This window comes from Silene latifolia, chromosome 3 (genome assembly GCF_048544455.1).
Source record: "Silene latifolia isolate original U9 population chromosome 3, ASM4854445v1, whole genome shotgun sequence".
NCBI lineage: Eukaryota > Viridiplantae > Streptophyta > Magnoliopsida > Caryophyllales > Caryophyllaceae > Silene > Silene latifolia.
Window position 1 is genome coordinate 140,791,672 of NC_133528.1, and position 17,918 is coordinate 140,809,589.

At 34.2% G+C, this 17,918-nt stretch overlaps 2 protein-coding genes across 3 annotated transcripts in view; one reads left to right on the forward strand and one right to left on the reverse strand.

The window, feature by feature from the left end:
• The window catches only part of LOC141648186 (phosphoglycerate mutase-like protein 1), a 122,237-nt gene extending 114,361 nt beyond the window's left edge, over positions 1-7,876 (forward strand). The window contains exons 2-11 of the mRNA XM_074456681.1: positions 3,204-3,339; positions 4,886-4,947; positions 5,077-5,184; positions 5,314-5,393; positions 6,133-6,295; positions 6,581-6,655; positions 6,733-6,821; positions 7,256-7,375; positions 7,453-7,497; positions 7,589-7,876. Coding sequence (XP_074312782.1) covers positions 4,888-4,947; positions 5,077-5,184; positions 5,314-5,393; positions 6,133-6,295; positions 6,581-6,655; positions 6,733-6,821; positions 7,256-7,375; positions 7,453-7,497; positions 7,589-7,679 — 831 coding nt within the window. The 5' untranslated portion in view covers positions 3,204-3,339; positions 4,886-4,887 and the 3' untranslated portion in view covers positions 7,680-7,876. The remainder of the gene's footprint in view (positions 1-3,203; positions 3,340-4,885; positions 4,948-5,076; positions 5,185-5,313; positions 5,394-6,132; positions 6,296-6,580; positions 6,656-6,732; positions 6,822-7,255; positions 7,376-7,452; positions 7,498-7,588) is intronic.
• Positions 7,877-7,926: 50 nt separating this feature from the next.
• LOC141648185 (fatty acid amide hydrolase) lies at positions 7,927-15,505 on the reverse strand. Of its 2 annotated transcripts, none has more exons than XM_074456680.1 (21): positions 15,446-15,505; positions 14,857-14,940; positions 13,727-13,836; positions 13,572-13,632; positions 13,265-13,455; positions 13,050-13,179; positions 12,875-12,952; positions 12,650-12,797; positions 11,986-12,098; positions 11,815-11,890; positions 11,292-11,363; positions 11,041-11,092; positions 10,554-10,634; positions 10,385-10,468; positions 9,958-10,061; positions 9,745-9,837; positions 9,515-9,583; positions 8,995-9,059; positions 8,674-8,735; positions 8,313-8,408; positions 7,927-8,200 (listed from the first exon to the last, which is right to left on the reverse strand). In XM_074456680.1, the coding sequence occupies exons 2-21, from the start codon at positions 14,936-14,938 to the stop codon at positions 8,138-8,140; spliced, it is 1,830 nt and encodes a 609-aa protein (XP_074312781.1). In that variant the 5' UTR covers positions 14,939-14,940; positions 15,446-15,505; the 3' UTR covers positions 7,927-8,137. The 2 variants fall into 2 exon arrangements, with proteins under 2 accessions (XP_074312781.1, XP_074312780.1); XM_074456679.1 differs by having other exon boundaries at positions 15,179-15,494.
• Positions 15,506-17,918: the final 2,413 nt, after the last annotated feature.

The following is a 17,918-nucleotide window of genomic DNA, read 5'->3' on the forward strand; positions in this document are numbered from 1 at the left end:
TATTTAAATAGATAGTGAATGTCGTCTTAATTTAAGACGATTTTTAGTAAGAATTTGTGATAATAGAGTTGATGTAGAATAGAATAAAGAGTTTGATTCACATATAATTTCCCCTTGGTATAAATAGACCAAAGTCACCAAACATATGTTGGAGAAGGCATAGTTGCTAATAATCAATATATATATATATATATATATATATATATATATATATATATATATATATATATATATATATATATATATATATATATATATATATAAAAGAGGCTTTTTTCGTGCACCGTGAGAGAGTCCAACTTTTACATAACACTATTTTTATTTTAAGATAATTAACTCACTTAAAATAATTCGATTGAGATTTAATTATAGTTAAGATAAGATTTGATTATACTTGAGATAAAATTTTGAAGAATACAATTGCTAGATAATTGGAGAAATTGTTTTTTTTCGTGAAGACTAATACTTCTTGGAACAATCCACCACATAACTCCAATGAGTATATATAGGCAAACTCCTTGATACAATCCCAAGCTTGAACCTCTTGAATAACGTTTATATTATTTGTATGCTTATGGTCACGTTTATGATTTTTATGCTTATGGTTTTATATATATAAATTTGTTATTTATGTAATTTTAGATTATGTTATTTTGAATCATATTATAATGTTCTTTTATTTTTAGCTTATGTTAACTTGAATCTGATGATAATTTTCCTTTTTTTTTGTTGATGCAGGTGACTTTTCTAATTAAAATTATCAGTTCAAGATAATCGTAAGTTACCGTTCTATATTAATCATAGGCTTCCACGTATAAAAAAGGTAATAATATGTATATGTTCGCTAACTATTTCCGCCAATGTTCATGACATTATTGAGCATGATATACGTAATTTGAAGATGATATAGGTTCACTTTGATTTTATTTTATGCAATTTTTAGATTATTTTATTTTGAATTTAGTAATCATAATTCTCCTTTCTTTTATCTTATGTTATTACTGATCACCGATGTTTGTTTGTTTTACGTTTTAGTTCAATTTTACTTATGCTCCTTACATTCTTATTGCAGAAACAAGCGTCTAATGCGGATCGCAATCAAGAAATCTATATCAATGGCAGCAATAATGTCTAACTAACAATAATCATAGGGTTTGTTGTGGTAAATAACATCCTCACTCCAAAGATTGGTGTATCATTACATGTAAAGTGAAATATAAATAAAAAGAGATGGACAAACATTAAAATTCTTACTCGACGGATTTCGATAAAAATACAAGATTATATAATACCCTCACTAAAAAAATTGTATTCTAAACTCATAAATCATAATAACAAAACGGCTTTTCCTCTACCATCCATTAGACCAGCAAATGGGTCAATCAGGTTGGGTTCGGGTTGGGTCATTTTGGGTCATGATACTTTTAGGTTGTAAGAGCTCGGGCCGGGTTAGATTATTTCAGGTTTAGGTCAATTATTATCATATTATTTACTGATAATAATCAGTTTGCAGACCGAATATATTGAGTAGGGACAATTCGAGTTCGGGTCAAATCGGGTCATAACCATCGGAATGAGTTCTCATAGTAAAAAGAAAAATATTTAAAAAATTATTTATATTCCCCCTAAGTATATCAACTTTCTAACATAAACTTTGGAATTTGAAAGTTAATGGAAGACAATGGTAGTGTTGGACAATTGTATGAGAATTTGGTTAGAAATAGAAAGTTGTTCATGTGTGCGCTTCTTTAGACGTGTTGCCATGCAGTTAGTATGCTTTATTTTTTATATTTTTATTTTTTATCTTTCAATGTTATTTATATAAATAATAAATAAGTTAATAATATTTGTGTAAATAAATGTGCTATGAAAATATAACTGTGATCTTGAAACAGCAAATAAGCAAATGAATACGATGAAAGACAGTCCTTTTGCGCAAGAAAATCATTTATTTATATTGCTATTAATAAATGGAAAATGATAAATACAATCTTAGGGCTGTATTTAAGGTACCAAAAAAGAAAAGAAAAACTTAAATCAAGCATTATTGACATCAATTTACGCGTAATTGTGTCATAAATTCCTAATTTAATTACATTTTGAGAAGTAATTTAGTTCTTAAATACAGCCCTGTATTTATCATTACCCTTAATAAATAAGTGTTTTTTGTATACATCTACCGTCTCAAACTATTTTTAGCAATATATATTAGGTACTTCATGAATACTACGACTCTGTCTGGCAAAACTAATCGAAAAGGTGAAACATGAAAAGGTCAAAGGTGGCGAAAAGAAAAAAAGGAATCAAACACGAAAAGGTAATCGATAAGGTAGTGAAAATTAGGAGCCGATAAAAGAATCGATTATATAAAAATGTGTTTGGCAAACTAAATTGAAAAGGGAAGTGATTTTGGTAAAATAACGTAAAAGGATATGGAAATTATTTAATATTATAGAATAAAGGGGTACAAAATGGAAAATAAGTCATTTCAGTGACTGATTTCTCAAATCTACCTAAGGAAGATTTCATTTCAGGTACCTTATTTGAGCAAATAAGCTACTTGCCAAACACTTGCAAAAAAATCAGGTAGCTGAAATTTTGGTCAAATAAGCTACTTTGGTCAAATAAGCTACTTGAAGTGTCGTGCCAAACGGAGCCTACGAGTATTTCGTAATATTTATTTTACACAAAATCTTATTATAGACGGTACATATCTTTCTATAACTAAAGACGGGCCAAATACAATACCACATTCCTAATAGGACAAGCAACAAGTGGGGTGGTGGGGCAAAAAATGTCACCACTTTCAAGCTATTTGACCCGTTTTTAGCTATATACGAATATATCCGTCTATAACAAGACTAACTATTTATTTTATTTCTTGCTCGTAATGCACTTTATTCTGGCGTTTTCTTAAAAAGTTTTTAGTTAATGCAATTTTCTCCAACAAAACAATTCATCATTTTGGAATTTGCAAATAATCTGAATTTCCTATGTTTTGTTTAACAACAAACAACTAATTATTCATAGTAAGATGACATTATTTTAGTAGTTTATAAGTTGTGCAACTTTAAATTAGTTTTATTTAATTGAAAATAAAATTTAGTAGTAAATAATTAGCAAACAAAACGTTAAATTAATTCCGACGATCCAATAAAATGTGTGGGAAGTAGCAAGTGTAATACTCTCGTAGTATGACAACAACTCTTCATCTCCCTCTTCTGATTAGTAGCAGCAGAAGTACAAAATCAAATCCCAACATTAAATTGGCTGTTAATAATCGATCAACAACATCTCCTCTTTATTCTCTTCCATCAACTCTTCTGTCTTCCTCTTCTAGTAAGCTCTTTCTTTCTTTTTCCAGGATTTCATCTTTTGTAATTGGAGTTTTCAATTGCTTATTTCTTGATTAATCCTCTGTTTTCTTGTAGTTGCAATATTTCATCTTTTTTGGGTGTTTCATTTATATATTGTTTTCGCATTGACGGGTTTTGATTGATTGTTCTTATAATCAATGTAATTGTTTTTTTTTTTTGGGTTTTTCATTTTGATATTGTATTAGCTTTGATGGGTTATTGATTGTCTGTTCATATGTAATTGGGGATTTAATTGCTTATTTGCTTGATCAATGATGTTGGGTTTTACATCATTTTGGGGTCTGACTGTTTAATTTGGAGTGTGAATGCTTATTTGCTTGATGAGAGTTACTGAGAAATTGGGATCCAATGTGAACTATTAGTCAAAACAGCGGAGATTAGAAACATATCCCTAAAATATTTATACTGTCAATTACTCCCTCCCATCTCGGTCATTTGTTTACCATTGGTTTTGGCACAAAAACTAAGGAAAGAGGAGAGCGCCAATTATTAGATGACAAGTGGACTAAATTGTGTGTGAAGGATCAAATTGCCCATCAAAGGCATTCCTAAAATAGAAAGGTAAACAATTGGCCGAGACACTCCAAAATAGAATAGGTAAACAAATGACCGGGACGGAGGGAGTATCTTTCTTTGCATTTGTCCTCCATTATTGTGTATGCAAGAACCAAAGACGAGTTCTTGTATTTTAAAGTTTTCTTCTCACTTCAGTAGTTCTGAAACTAGTTAGATATAGGACTTCTTACATGAATATTCTGATATTGTGGATAATTTGGTTATCGGGTTGGACTGCGGAGTTATTACTGATTTCTCAGAAACAGAAGAGATTGAAGTATTGTTTTTTTTTTTTTTTACTTAAAGCTTACTAGGGATTAGTAATTTTGCATTGTACTCCGTATATTCTATGTTTTTATCTAGATTATATGGCAGATTTATTCAAAGAGCAACTTACTCTTGTTCTGAATGTTGGTCAAATTGCGAAAAATAAAATAAAATCAGATGTTTAGTTCCATCACTGGCTTTTCATTTGGGAGACTAGAGTCTTGGGAAAACATTAAAGCTAAATGCTCCGACATATTGCAGACCTCGGGAGATCAGATGTAGCAGGCTTTCATATTTTTGCCATTCAAATAGGTTGTCTTTCATAAACATTGAAACTGGAAAGGCAGCGTTTATTTCTATTCCCCGTATAACTCATATCTCACTATATCATTGAAAATTTTATCTTGGAAAATTGGTGTGGATGTAGAATAATTCCTGCATCTTCTTGTATACATTTGGTATGGTGGTATCTTTGATGAAGACTAATTCAATTTTGGTCGCTAATCTAAAACTCGACATTTTTGCTAGTTCTCATCCCATCTCTTTTGTTTTTTCATGATTGAAAATATTTTCTTATCTGTTAAGTTCCTTTAAGGAAAGGTAGTGATGTATAGCGATGAACTGATGATATTATTGCCTTTTGCCTCTTGAAAGTCTACTTACCCTCGTTCAACTTCCTTTCATAGATATGGACCATGCAAGCGGCCCAAGTTTATATCCATTGCACCGCTGCAAAACTATTCACCTGGTTGGTACTATGCTGTCTTATTTTTTCAAAAAATGCACCTATGGGAATGCCATAATATCACCCAGTCGTACTTTCCATTTTCGAATAATGTTATGCTCTTTGTTTTTTGGGTTTACGAATATAAATTAGGTGAGGCATGCTCAAGGAGTTCACAATATTGAAGGTGACAAGAATTATAAAGCATACATGAAACCTGAATTTTTTGATGCCCCATTGACCCCATTAGGTTGGGAGCAGGTAAAGAAACCATTATATGTATCTCAATTATTCAAGTTATATGTCGTTGGTAATAGAAAAAAGAAATGTATTTGCGAGTTTTTACTTGCTCTTCATCTAAGAGAACTTCGTATTTGACTGTTCTCACAGGTTGATTGCTTACGTAAACATGTTCATGCTTGTGGCCTACATAAAAGTATCGAGTTAGTCATTACATCCCCATTGTTAAGGTATGGTACTCGTTCTCGTTCTATATAGGTCCTCCCTCCTGTGGCGTAGCCCTACATACGTACAAGTAGTATTTTACTATCTGAGATTATGCAAGAGCAAAAGCGCAAAACCTATTATTTTAATTTTTTTTCCTTTTTTTTTTGAAAATGAATGCATACAAAGGATAGGACCTCATGAAGGTTGTGGCATTCTCACATTCTCCTTATTTTTCATTTAAACAGAATTGGTTAACACATGATGGAATTTGATTCACTTCTACTATATACGGAGTATTACTCCGTAAATTACAAGCTGGTATATCCCTCTCCCCTCACCCACGCCACCCGCAACTCAATACAGAACTTCGAGGGATTGAAGTCTGAAAAAGGTTTATTTTTTTTTTTTAGGAAAGAAGTCTGAACAGTTTATTATTTAGAAGCTCTATTATCTATAAGACTATTAACAGTTTTGATCGATTCATAAATCCTTCCATCTTTTTGTGGGCCGACCTTTTAGTTCTAAAATGACCTTATTGTCCTAATTTTTAAGGCACTTTGCACTTTCTTTCCTCACTTTTTGGAGTTCACTTCTGCATCACGGGCCCTTTTTTGTATAGTGTCGTCGTTGAGAATGGAAGGTATTTGTGAATTGAAGGGAGTACAATCGTACTTGCAAATCCTGACATACGGCAAATTATTATCAGGTCTGATATGCATTTGTTCATTGCTTGTATATGAATATGGTTTGTATGATTTGCAGGACAATGCAAACTGCAGTTGGTGTCTTCGGTGGAGAGGGCTATACAGATAAGATGGATGTGCTACCTCTAATGGTGGCCAATGCCGGAAACAGTGACCGTGCTGCCATTTCAAGTCTAAATTGTCCGCCTATTTTGGCTGTTGAGCTTTGTCGTGAGCATTTGGTTTGTTTTTTTAATCAAATTTCATGCAAAGGTTTTCCTTAAGACTTAATTAGATTGAATTTAAAACCAAATTATCGTACACACCCAACAAAAAGAAGAAAAAGTTGTGGACCCTCAATTTTGTGAGATTGACGAAAGTTATCCGGTTCAGTGTAACCAATTACTAACGCTGAATGATTTGCTCGTTCGTTTATTTATTTTGTTTTTTTTTAAATAATAAAGGATACCAATTCTCTAGAGAAGCGGAGGACTTACTGATGTTCCTTCTAATCATTATGATTTCAGGGTGTTCATCCTTGCGACCAGAGGAGACACATTCATGAATACCACTGTCTGTTCCCAGCTATCGATTTCTCGCAAGTAAGCACCATTTAGTGTGATATTTCACTTAAGGTTCAGGGTATAATGGATCTTAGAGTTACATTTTGCACTTGTAGATTGAAAGCGATGAAGATGTTTTATGGAAGGCTGATGTTCGAGAGACCAAAGCAGAAGTGGCAGAAAGGGGAATGAAGTTCATGAATTGGTTTGTGCAACTTTTTTTCTTTTATTTTTATATTATAATGCTTCTAGAGAAGATAACATCCTCCGTGAAGCGTCTAGGCGTAAATAAATGGAAGACCTAATAAGAGCAGCTTTGGTGATTAAATGATAAAAGAGGAGCTGCATACATAATTACATATTAATGGTCAGGATTTTGTGCAAAATGTCATTCAACTAAATGGGACGTAGTCATGTAGAATAGCGAATTCTGTGACAGTTCGACCTTTGTGTTGAAACTGATTTCGAAGGAGTATATAATTAATTTTTAATCATACTCTTTACATTCTTCTTGGTATTGAAGGTGAAGAGAACGTCTCAGAATATAAGAAACGACTTATACATGGAAAACCTAGGAAGTATGACAGTATGTAGTTTCCGTGACTATTAACTATGCTTCATGCTTATCGCGTCACACAGGTTGTGGACCAGAAATGAGAAGGAAATAGCTGTTGTAACTCACAGTGGTTTTTTACAACATACTCTGAGTCAATTTGGAAATGACTGTCACCCTCTAATCAAGGATGATATCTGCAAACGGTTGGTTCTATTCCGTCCTGTCTTTTATATTTTCTTTTTAAATTGAACGCTAATCTCACATTGTTTTAACCTTGCAGGTTTGCAAATTGTGAGCTTCGCTCTATGGTGATCACTGATAGAAAGTGAGTTCAATATTACTTGTAATAAGTTGAAGCATTCAGACAAATTTTCAAGTATACCCGGTATGCTAATCATTTTCGTTTTTGGTTTCAGTATGACAGGGTCGAATGCACCTATCACTGATTTTCCCGGCAAGATACCCTCCGGACCCGACCTTCCTAGTGAAGTCGCTGATGAAAAGTGAAGTGGCAACGATCTTAATTAGTTTAGACGATAATAATTAGATTGCCGATTTGATGATGACGACATCTCAAGAGTCGCTATTCGTTTACCTGTTACACTTCAATCCTCTGCCAATGTAATTAAATTAGGCAAATTTGCAAATCTTTCGATATTTTATTAACCATATATTTCAAATGGTTCGATTTATCTCTACTGAAATTACAGTGTATCGTTAGCCCTTTAACTTCACGAGATTTGACGAAATAAAATGACATCCAAGATCAACAGACTTGAGATTTTATTCATTGATGTTTGTCAAATTTGCGAAAAAACAAAAGGGTTTATCAATGTCAATTAGGGAGAAACACACATGAATGCAATAAAGGTTATAAAGCTATACAAATATCTTCACTAACAAGCGTCGAAAGGCGAGATCAAAGCAATTGCCCTTTGAGAACAGGAGTTGTGATGCCATAAAATCTATATACCCTTCAGGACATCATAGAATAAAGCTGGTTTTTTCTTGGGTTGGTCACATAATCCCTATTAGAGAAATAGATGCATATTCAGTTAGCATTTGTTCAAAATTAGAATATAGTCTGCATCAAATATGTAATTCAAATTTTAAAAGTAAATACGGCATGTGCTGGTATACCTCGATAATATGTGCCATACGTAGAATTGTGGCTTCGCCCCAAGGACGGCCTAGTAACTGTAAGCCAATTGGGAGCCCGTCCTTATCATAGCCAATCTGTTAAAGAAGGAATTGCAATAAATGAAGTTGTTAAGACTTGGTGTACATGTTACCATGTGGCCCCGTGCCTTGAAGCCTTGAAGGCTAGAGCTTAGACGAGATAGAGGGGACGATTTATGCAACCTTACCCGAGTGTTTAAACACCCATCCGTCAATAAGCAACATTTTTTGATAGATTAGCGAATGTTTCAATTGTCAGAATGCAACATTCTGCATCCTGTTGACATAAAGTTTACGGATGGCGGAAACAGAAAAAACTCACTGGGACTGAAATGGCTGGGAGGCCAAGAAGATTTGCAGTCACAACAAAACGCATTAAGTAACCTGATTGTCAAAAGAAACGGATGTAAGATAAAAAAAATTCCAACAAATTTGAAATAACGTCACAGCAAAGTAAATTTCATGAACTCCAGTCAGTAGTAACATCATTTTTCTGTGACCCAATCGCAATCTCGTAAGTTTCTTAGTTCCTGTATCAGTTGTGTCATATACTCCAAATATCCCATTCGGAATTTCTTCCTAAGTGAACCAGCAACTTAATTGCCAGCGATCAAGTGAGTATATGATTGGAAATACAACTGACCTGAAACCTGCAAGTTTGATTCGCCAGATTCGAGAGCACTTGGGGGTATTACTGGTGCTGTCATACTGTTCAGTAGCACACATGTGAACCAGGGTTACATGATTATAGCTTCATTTGCAAAAAGTAAAAAGAAAACGGGAGACATTCATAATTTTAAATTTTATAACTAGATTGACGTCAGTGAAGAACTATAATATACCCAGAAAACAAACAAAAATACAACAACGAAGCCACGTAAGATGGATATGTAGATCGGACCATAAAACAGGGCTAAGTGCACAACTACACCCATCCTTCGTCCAATTTGCAGATCCTTGTAGAATGTAGATTGTAGAGATACACGGGTTTCCAGGACATGGTAACATAATATAAAAACTGTTTTTGCCTAATATTGGTGTTCAAAAGATTTGGAATTGATGTACAATTTTTTTATAATGATGACTTGCAAATTTTTAACATAATCACTATGAAAAAGGATTCTCCGTAGTAAATGTCCGTAAGCAGCACTCGTAAGACTTACCCAGTGGTTGGAGTGACTATGATATCTACATTCTTAAAAAGCTCCATGTGGTAGTACATTATTCTTCGCCTGTATGAAACCACAAATGTACTTGTGAAGATTTGATATAGCGTAAAAAAAGATAGAATTTAAAAACCAAATATATTCAAATCGAAGATCGATATTTGAGCAATCGAGCTGCGAAATTGCCAAGACTTGTCAGTCTAAAATATTCGTACATTAAATCTCACCTAAACCTTTGTGCTGCAACGTAATCTGCTGCAGAAAATGACCGAAAAAGTGCCAAGTTCGTACGAGTATCATAAGTCAACTTCGAACAGTTCCTACATGAAGAAAAGTAAATAGTTACATTTAGAAATTTATTCAGCGATTCTTATAAATTAGACGATCCTACGAAATTAGTTGGGGATCTACATTTATTGAAGTGAAAGAATAAAGCTTACCCCTCTTCACAATGGGGATTCAGTGAACACAAGGATTCAGATCCAATTGAAACAACATGAGCAGTTCGCATCTCATGTAGTTCAGGAATAGCGATTTCAACTGTCTTTACCATTTAGAACATACAAAGTTAGACTTTCCGAAAATCATTACAGACCCATCTAGCAGTGGCAGACCAAGAAATACTGTTTACGGGATCCCATTTATATTTTATACGAAGGAATATTTGATATAGAAAAGTGTGAATTTTAAAAAAATTTAAACACAAAAATTGGACAAAATGTACAAAAATGCAAACTTTCCCGTGTTTGAGGACCATTTATCATATAATTAGATCTGCCAATCTGAAGGGCGGGGAGTAGGACTGCGGGAGGGGTAGAGGTGCACTAAAGCCTAAAGACCACTATCAAAGCATGAAGGGTACCATACTTTGCAATCATAAGCCTCTGAGAGCCGTTTCAGAACATCATCACACTTCTGAGAGATTTCACTGGATTGTACATCATTGAACCACTGGTTACAAAAAGCATAAAATCAGTCTCAGAAATTTGCGAAGTAATGTGAATTAATACCATCATGAAAAAAACAGCTTAATTACCTCTGTATATTTTCCAAGTCGCAATGATCCTGATGCACTGAACTGGCCTTCAGACGTCAAATTGGGGAAGCATGGCGGAGACTGGAATACAGTACAGTACAGAATAGTGTTATCACTCTAGTGAGTCTTGTATGAAAAGGTCTTACATGTGAGACCAACATATCCTTGTATATAATCATTTAATTAGGGAAGCGCTACTTCCGTCCACAACAAAGACCATCTCATATAAGTTTTTGAGCAAATGATTAGGGCACATTTACATATAGGCTCATGATTTGATTATCACGAGACAAGCATATATTTCGTAATGGGGTAGTTGTTAATCAGTTAAAAAATAATGGGCTGGCCTCACATTACATTTCATTAAATTAATGTGAGACAGTCTTTTAGGAGACTTGCTCAATGATCAGCACAAACGAATAACGAATGATCTATGATAAACATCACAAAATGAAAGAAAAGAGTAACAAAGAGCGATAAAGCATACAGGTTTAAGGCTAATTCTATCAGCAGGAGAGGAACCCAGTATTGCAGCATACCTTCAGAAACACAATCAAAAAAAGCAGATCAAATAACCAATTTCAGGCCAATCTATATGCAAAATAAATGACATAGGAGTATGTCGAACATATAAGCAATTGGAAGTTTTTTTTTCAGTTAATTCGGCAGAGTTCTGTCAAACATGGTTAGGAAATTACGAGCAACTACAGATGAAATGGTTAACAAATCACTTCTTACACGAGCATAGCATCCTCTACTGATGATGCTATTGGACCAATTATTTCCACAGTCCCAGCATCACATAATGACCTGACAATTTACACTTGAGAAGATTAGGAGATCAAAACAAAAGTCGAACTTGAGAAACCGAAAATGTACACAATTATTATAAACTAAAGTCCTAGTAAGATGGGGAAGAAGATCCTCGCCATTACTTTTTGTTTCATTGCCTCTCTAGAGGAATACCATAATATATATTTCCATTTCACTGAATAATCCTTTTCTTTTCTAGTCAAATTACGACCAACGGATAGGTCTAGAATTAGATCTGGACCATTAAAGAGGTAATGGACCTCATGGAGAGGATCCTTACTCGGAACATGGACTATAATGTTACTGTGTTTCTTCCAGACAGTTGAGTGCGTGTTTTTTATTTTCTGCTAGTAATAAACACATCATTTGTGAAAAAAAAAAAAAAAAAAAACTAATTGGTAAAAATTTATTCCCCTTAAACATTACAGTAGCATGAAGCAATTATTACCCTCTCATATCAGTTCGTCCGTAAGTTGTTTTCAACCCCACCACACCACAAAGTGAGGAAGGAATGCGAACAGAACCTACAGTTTCAGAGATCATCTGTCAAGTGCCATAATAGTATTGTCCAGAATTACATGGGCATTTCAATATTATAGTACAGTATATTCATCATTACCTCCTCCATCTGTTCCTAGAGCAGCTGAACAAAGTCCAGATGCTACAATTGCTGCCGGACCTGATGAAGATCCGCCAGTGTATCTATCATGTGCATGTGGATTTCTTGTAGTTCTGCAATGAAAAACTTCCACATAGTAGTGTCAATTGGATCTTTACATAGAGATAGTATTTAACAGGAAGGGAGAATAATTTACAGAAGAAAATTCAAACATCAAACCAAGTAAAATACATTACTCATCGAATATACAGTCCTACATTTGGACAATGAAGTAAAGATCACAAAACATTGAGTAGAATACAATTATGTACATAACCACGTGGATTAATTTCTCATCAAGCATTGAATCCATGACTGAACCGTGCCAAAATACTCTCCCTCGATCACATTCATATCGTCCTCATTTAACCTTGAAGGGCTAACTATGTCAAATTTGACCAACATTTTTTCATAATAAAATTATAAAAATATATTAAAAACTTTTTTTTATTATGAAATGAAATTATTGGTTTGATAAATCAAACTAGACAAATTTACATTGTATAAATACATACATATTGAGGAATGAATGGTCAAGATTGTACCACCAAAATCAAATGCGGGTAAGATTTTGGGTGGATGTAGTATAATAGTGCATCATAAACACCAGACTAAAACAACTCACCCGTAGTTTGCGTTATTCCCAGTTGTCCCAAGACCCAACTCGTGCATGTTTGCCTTTCCAATCAAGATTACACCACAACTGCGCAATCTCGAAACAGAAACAGCGTCCTTCTTAACAGGCCGAACTTCATGAAACCATGTTGTACCGCCTGTAGCAAAAAAAAAGCTAGAGCTTTAAGCTTATGCTAGAAAAGAAGAAAGAAACACACGCATGGTGACTGCTTACCCTTAGATGGGTAAGGATAACAATCTATATCGTCCTTGATTGCCATGAAAACTCCATCCAAAATTGATATAGGATTTCCTGCATAAGTCATGTCAGCACTGCCTTGATATATAGCTCAAACTTATCCAAGCCAAAAAAAAGCTTGACCAGCTGACAAACAGACAAGAATACAAACCTTCCTCAAATCTTTGAGTGGAAATAGCAGCTTGCTTCCTCACATCCTCTACATCATAGGAAATAAGAAACGGAGTGCTGGGATTTGCCCTATTGAACTCCTCCAAAGCTGAGATAATCTTTTCAGCAATCTGCATTCAAGTAAAATTGACTCATATTGTGATAATAGAAAGACGTAGGCAAGCGTTACAGAGACTTAATAGCTAGATATCAGACCGTGGACGGAGTGGCAAGCCTTGCCCTATACGCATAAGCAAAATCACGGATTTTCCAATAGCGAAACGATGTTGCCAGATCATCATTCCAACAGCTGGCAGCATCATATTCTGGAAGGCAATTTAAGGCTGTTGCCACACGATCTTCAGGACAGCCAGATTCTTCGACTAAAACAACACCTTGCTCTGGCTCTAGAAAGGCATAATTCAACATATTATATTAAAAGCTTAACAAGTACTCATCACAAGGTAAGAAAACTAATACACAATGTAGTACGTAACTACGTATATTGAAGTTAGGAAAGAACCTTGGGGAGGAAACTCAGGTTTAAACATGGGAGTTTCTGGAATAACAGTATTCCTCAGTGGCTGTTTACAACAAAAAAAAATACAGTTAAATGACCACAAACTTGGCACAAAGTAGTTTAAAATATATTTTGTGAAGATAGAACCAAGAACATACCACGACCATTTTATTTTTCTTTCTTAGGGCAGAAATTATTAATGGACCTATAACAGGAGCTTCAAGAATGTTCACAAAAAGTTTCAGTACTGTCCCTGTGATGTGTGGAGCTGCAAATGTCAAACATAAACTAATTAAATATGTGATCTTCTAGGTTGATTGAAAATTCTTGGGCGATCTTAAGGACTACCAAAGTAACCACACCCTAATATGATGTTTTCATTCTATTTTGAATAAAATTATTAACGATGAAGAAGTCATCACCAAGCAAACTGCATTCATGTGCTCCTGGTTTAATTTCTTTACCGTTTTGTTTCAAACATTGATATTGGAGACATTCTTCGTAGATATGTTATATGTCTATGACTTAGTAAAAAAGAGCTATCCATATACAAAATGCAAAACATCATAAAGAGATACTTTCACAATTGGATGTGTCTCAGACTCTCAGTTGTGCTATGCTACACTGACTCTTTAACATTACGACTGCACCTCGTGTACATGTATAAGATTCTGCGACATGAGATTTTCACAAAACCAACACTTGGACAAGTGCTTGTTGTGGATACTTCAAACCAAGTATGAGTAACATAGTGTGTGATAAACTGAAGAGGTAACTGTACATTGGCGATAACATGATGGTTTCTCACTTTCTGTTAAGACTTCAAAACATAAAAATGAGATGAATGTTTTAGCATCAAGGGAAAACTTTTCTAAATCCTAGGGTTTTCAAATAATCAGAAGTCTATAAAAAAACATCTAGCAAATGCATACATCAGTAAATTCTTATCAAAATTGATCAATGTTGCTAGCTAGCAGACACTGCAGAAACCTTAGCAAGCCTACAAATCACAATACTCACATAGATATCGAAATTCTTCAACTCATGCCATTGGATACTAGACCATTAACTAGCATTGAACCTCATCATAATTGACTAATGCCATAACATAATTACACTGCAAATTAACTAAACTACCACTAACTAGTCTATAACAATGAGACATGGCATCTAAAGGGAACATGATACCGTCTTTTAATCGATTTCGATAACATAATTTCAAGTAGTAATTAAAAATTGAGGACTTTAATATTGATGCTAATAAAATAAAATTCAGAAGAGGACTAACATTCAATTTTCTCATCTTCATATTTGACAGTAGAGAAGTCAACTTCATCTGCAGGCAATAACACCACTTTCTTCTTCCCCATTTCTAAACAACAATGATTAACAAACACCAAGATCACAATTCACACACACAAAAATAAATAACCCTCTATTCATTTCATTTCGATACAATTGTTGAATATATGTGACGGGTATTTTAATCAAACGTATGGAAATGAAACAAATAAAACAGTAATTAAATAACATGGGTATACCCAAAAATTAATAAAATCAAATACCCATTTCATAATTCAATCAAACATAACTAAAGATCAAAACTTTACCTTGAAACAATTCAGCAAGTTATTAAAATTGTTTCCTTAAATTGGGATTGTTGAAGCGATTATATGGTTGTTGATAAAGTCTAGTTTCAACAAACTTAGTACTCCAGCAATTAAAGGTGGAGTATTAAAAGGGTAATGCAAGTACTAAGACGTCGTTTTGTTCAAAAAATGGTGAGAAATGAATGCGTTTTGGTAACAAAAAAGGTACTAAATTTCGGTGGGCAGTTGCGCAAATAATTGAGAGTGGGGGTTGCAGGATGCTGTCACCTGTGGTGGAATTTTATGATCAGTTGATCCTTCATTGACTATTTGCTCTGAACTCTGCTCTTTCCATATCAAGCCTTTCTAGTTCAGTACGATTTACCCTTTTCGTCCCATTTTTGTGCTTTCTTTACCACCAATAATTACCCCGCAAATTTTTGTTTACGATGGGAATATCCGAATCTTATCTTTATTAATTTAGAAGACAATGTTGAATGGAGAATGTGCCACGTCATTTGTACAACTTTTTTTTTTTTGGAAATTCAGGTTATGGTGGGTCTCGTTGGCGTGGAAAGAATTTATTTCTTCAAATTGTTGCCAATACAACAATGCGACAATTTCCGTCTTAAAAGAATTTTATGAAATAATTACATACAATCGGAATAAATGAAATTAATTGCATATAATCGGAATGAATTACAAATCGGAATAAATGAAATAAATTACATATAATCGGAATGAATCATAATTAATAATAAAATTACATAACTAATAATAAAATTACAAAATTACGAGAATAAATTATATTTAATTACGGGAATGAATTACATATAATGGGAATATATTACAGAAATTAATGAAATTAATTATTTCAAACAATGCGAATAAATTAAATAACTTAAATAATTTTTAAAACTAGACAGTACGATGTTGTTGAGCGCTTAGTGAGAGATCTATGTGTCGAATATGGTGAAACTCTTACTGATATTAATCTTTCTGTAACTGGAAATGAACATTCACCCGGTAGTTGTGGTTTTAACGCATCCTATTTACGTGGGGAATGTTCATTTCCAGTTAGATCACTGATATAGAACTATTAGATAATTACAATAGAAATGTAAAAATAAAATATTCATCAAAAAAACATTCATACCGTCCTAAATACAAACCCGTGCAATTTTACACGGGTTTAAAACTAGTTAAATTTAAAACAGGCAATAAAATAGAGAAGACAAAAAAAAATATCTACTTCCCGTCTTTCTCCTAATCGCTGTTTTGTTCCCTTTTCATTTGGACATAAGAATTAAAAAAATGAATTTGGACGACATAAAATATCTGCGCCGCATGTAATTAAATTTGGACCACACAAAGGTTTCCAAATAATGAAAGAGGAAATAAAACCCGACTAACATGAAAAAGGAAATATAAAACAAAATAGCGACTAGGAGGGAGTATAATTGTATAAATTCGAAAAACCTTGTCATGTCTATGTAAGTGGGATGTTATATTGTTATTTAGCCCGTTTTAAACTTAAACGAATATGTCAGTTCTAAGGAAAATTATTAGACCCGTAAAGTAGAGTTTAGTGGTTAAATATATGTTAAATTCCAATTAGTATCACGTTCAAGCTCCCCAAGAGTAATCTCGTGGATTATACGTGATTTGTAAGTTATCACATATAGTCGTATATACTCGGGAGTATACTGAGTGTGTAAACCTGGCAAAACTAACTTGGCCCGAATGACTTGATCTGAATATCCCTACCCATACCTGACCAACCCGACACCGAGCCAAGAACCTGGGCTTGACCTGTAAGATAAATTAACCATAACCCATATGATCCGACTCAAATATTTTTGTAACAACGGACTATTATCTCCTAAAGAACTTGGTAATAATAAACCTAAAAATGACCCGAACCTGAAATTATCTAAGTTGACCCGATTTAACATGATTTCCTGCAAACCCAAAATGACTCGGCCCAAAGTAATCCAACGAAGTTGTTCCGTTTGACATTTCTACAAGTGCGCACACCAAAGATATTAGGTGGAAGAGTGCACTTCTGCCAATAAATTTTCTCGCTCTAAAACAAAAAGCTCTCCCCTCTCTCTACCTTTCCTCTCCTATTAGGTAATCTTTGATCTACTATAACCGACATCCTCCTTGACCTCCCATATGCCCCTCCGGCGCCGCCGGAGATGTGGTCAACCTTTGGCTACTCTCTGGCGGTTTCATATCCTCGACCACGGTTTCGATCACATCCTCACCCCGTCTTCGCACCACCTTGCTTCTTTGTTTTTCGGATCTTCATAAATCCCCGATATCATCCTTTTGTTACCAGTTTCTGCTACCACAATTTTTGCCCATAGACAGATCAGTTTTTTGCTCGACTTCATCGTTTCTGGTTTTTGATTCGCTGGTTGCAATCAAAATTTCTTTTAAGCTGTTTTCTTCTTCTGGGCACTTAACAGGTTTGAAGCTTTTGGGACTTGTTCTCCAATTCTCCTTTTCAGTTCCACTTATGGGCAATTTGTTTATTCAATCACTTTTACTCTACCTTTATCTGTTAACTGGGCTATGACGGTCTGTGTCCTTTGCTCTATCTGTTTATTTGAAGCTTTAATTTGGCCTCTGGTCTCTCTTCTAATCGTATGTCTTTGCTTTTCGTTTGTTTTCGGTGTTTTTGATGGGTAATCAAGCAAGTTCTGGTTTGCAGTACCCGATTCCTCGTCTTTGGGGGTGGTCTTTGTTTCTTCGG

What these genes read in the sequence shown, in the direction of transcription:
- LOC141648185 (XM_074456680.1), bottom strand. Translation starts at nt 14,938, where the DNA reads ATGGGGAAGAAGAAAGTGGTGTTATTGCCTGCAGATGAAGTTGACTTC. An exon ending in ATAGAATTAGCCTTAAACCT is followed by an intron (nt 10,635 to 11,040) that starts GTATGCTTTATC and finishes ACTGTATTCCAG; the next exon opens with TCTCCGCCATGCTTCCCCAA. An exon ending in AATCCCCATTGTGAAGAGGG is followed by an intron (nt 9,838 to 9,957) that starts GTAAGCTTTATT and finishes TTCTTCATGTAG; the next exon opens with GAACTGTTCGAAGTTGACTT.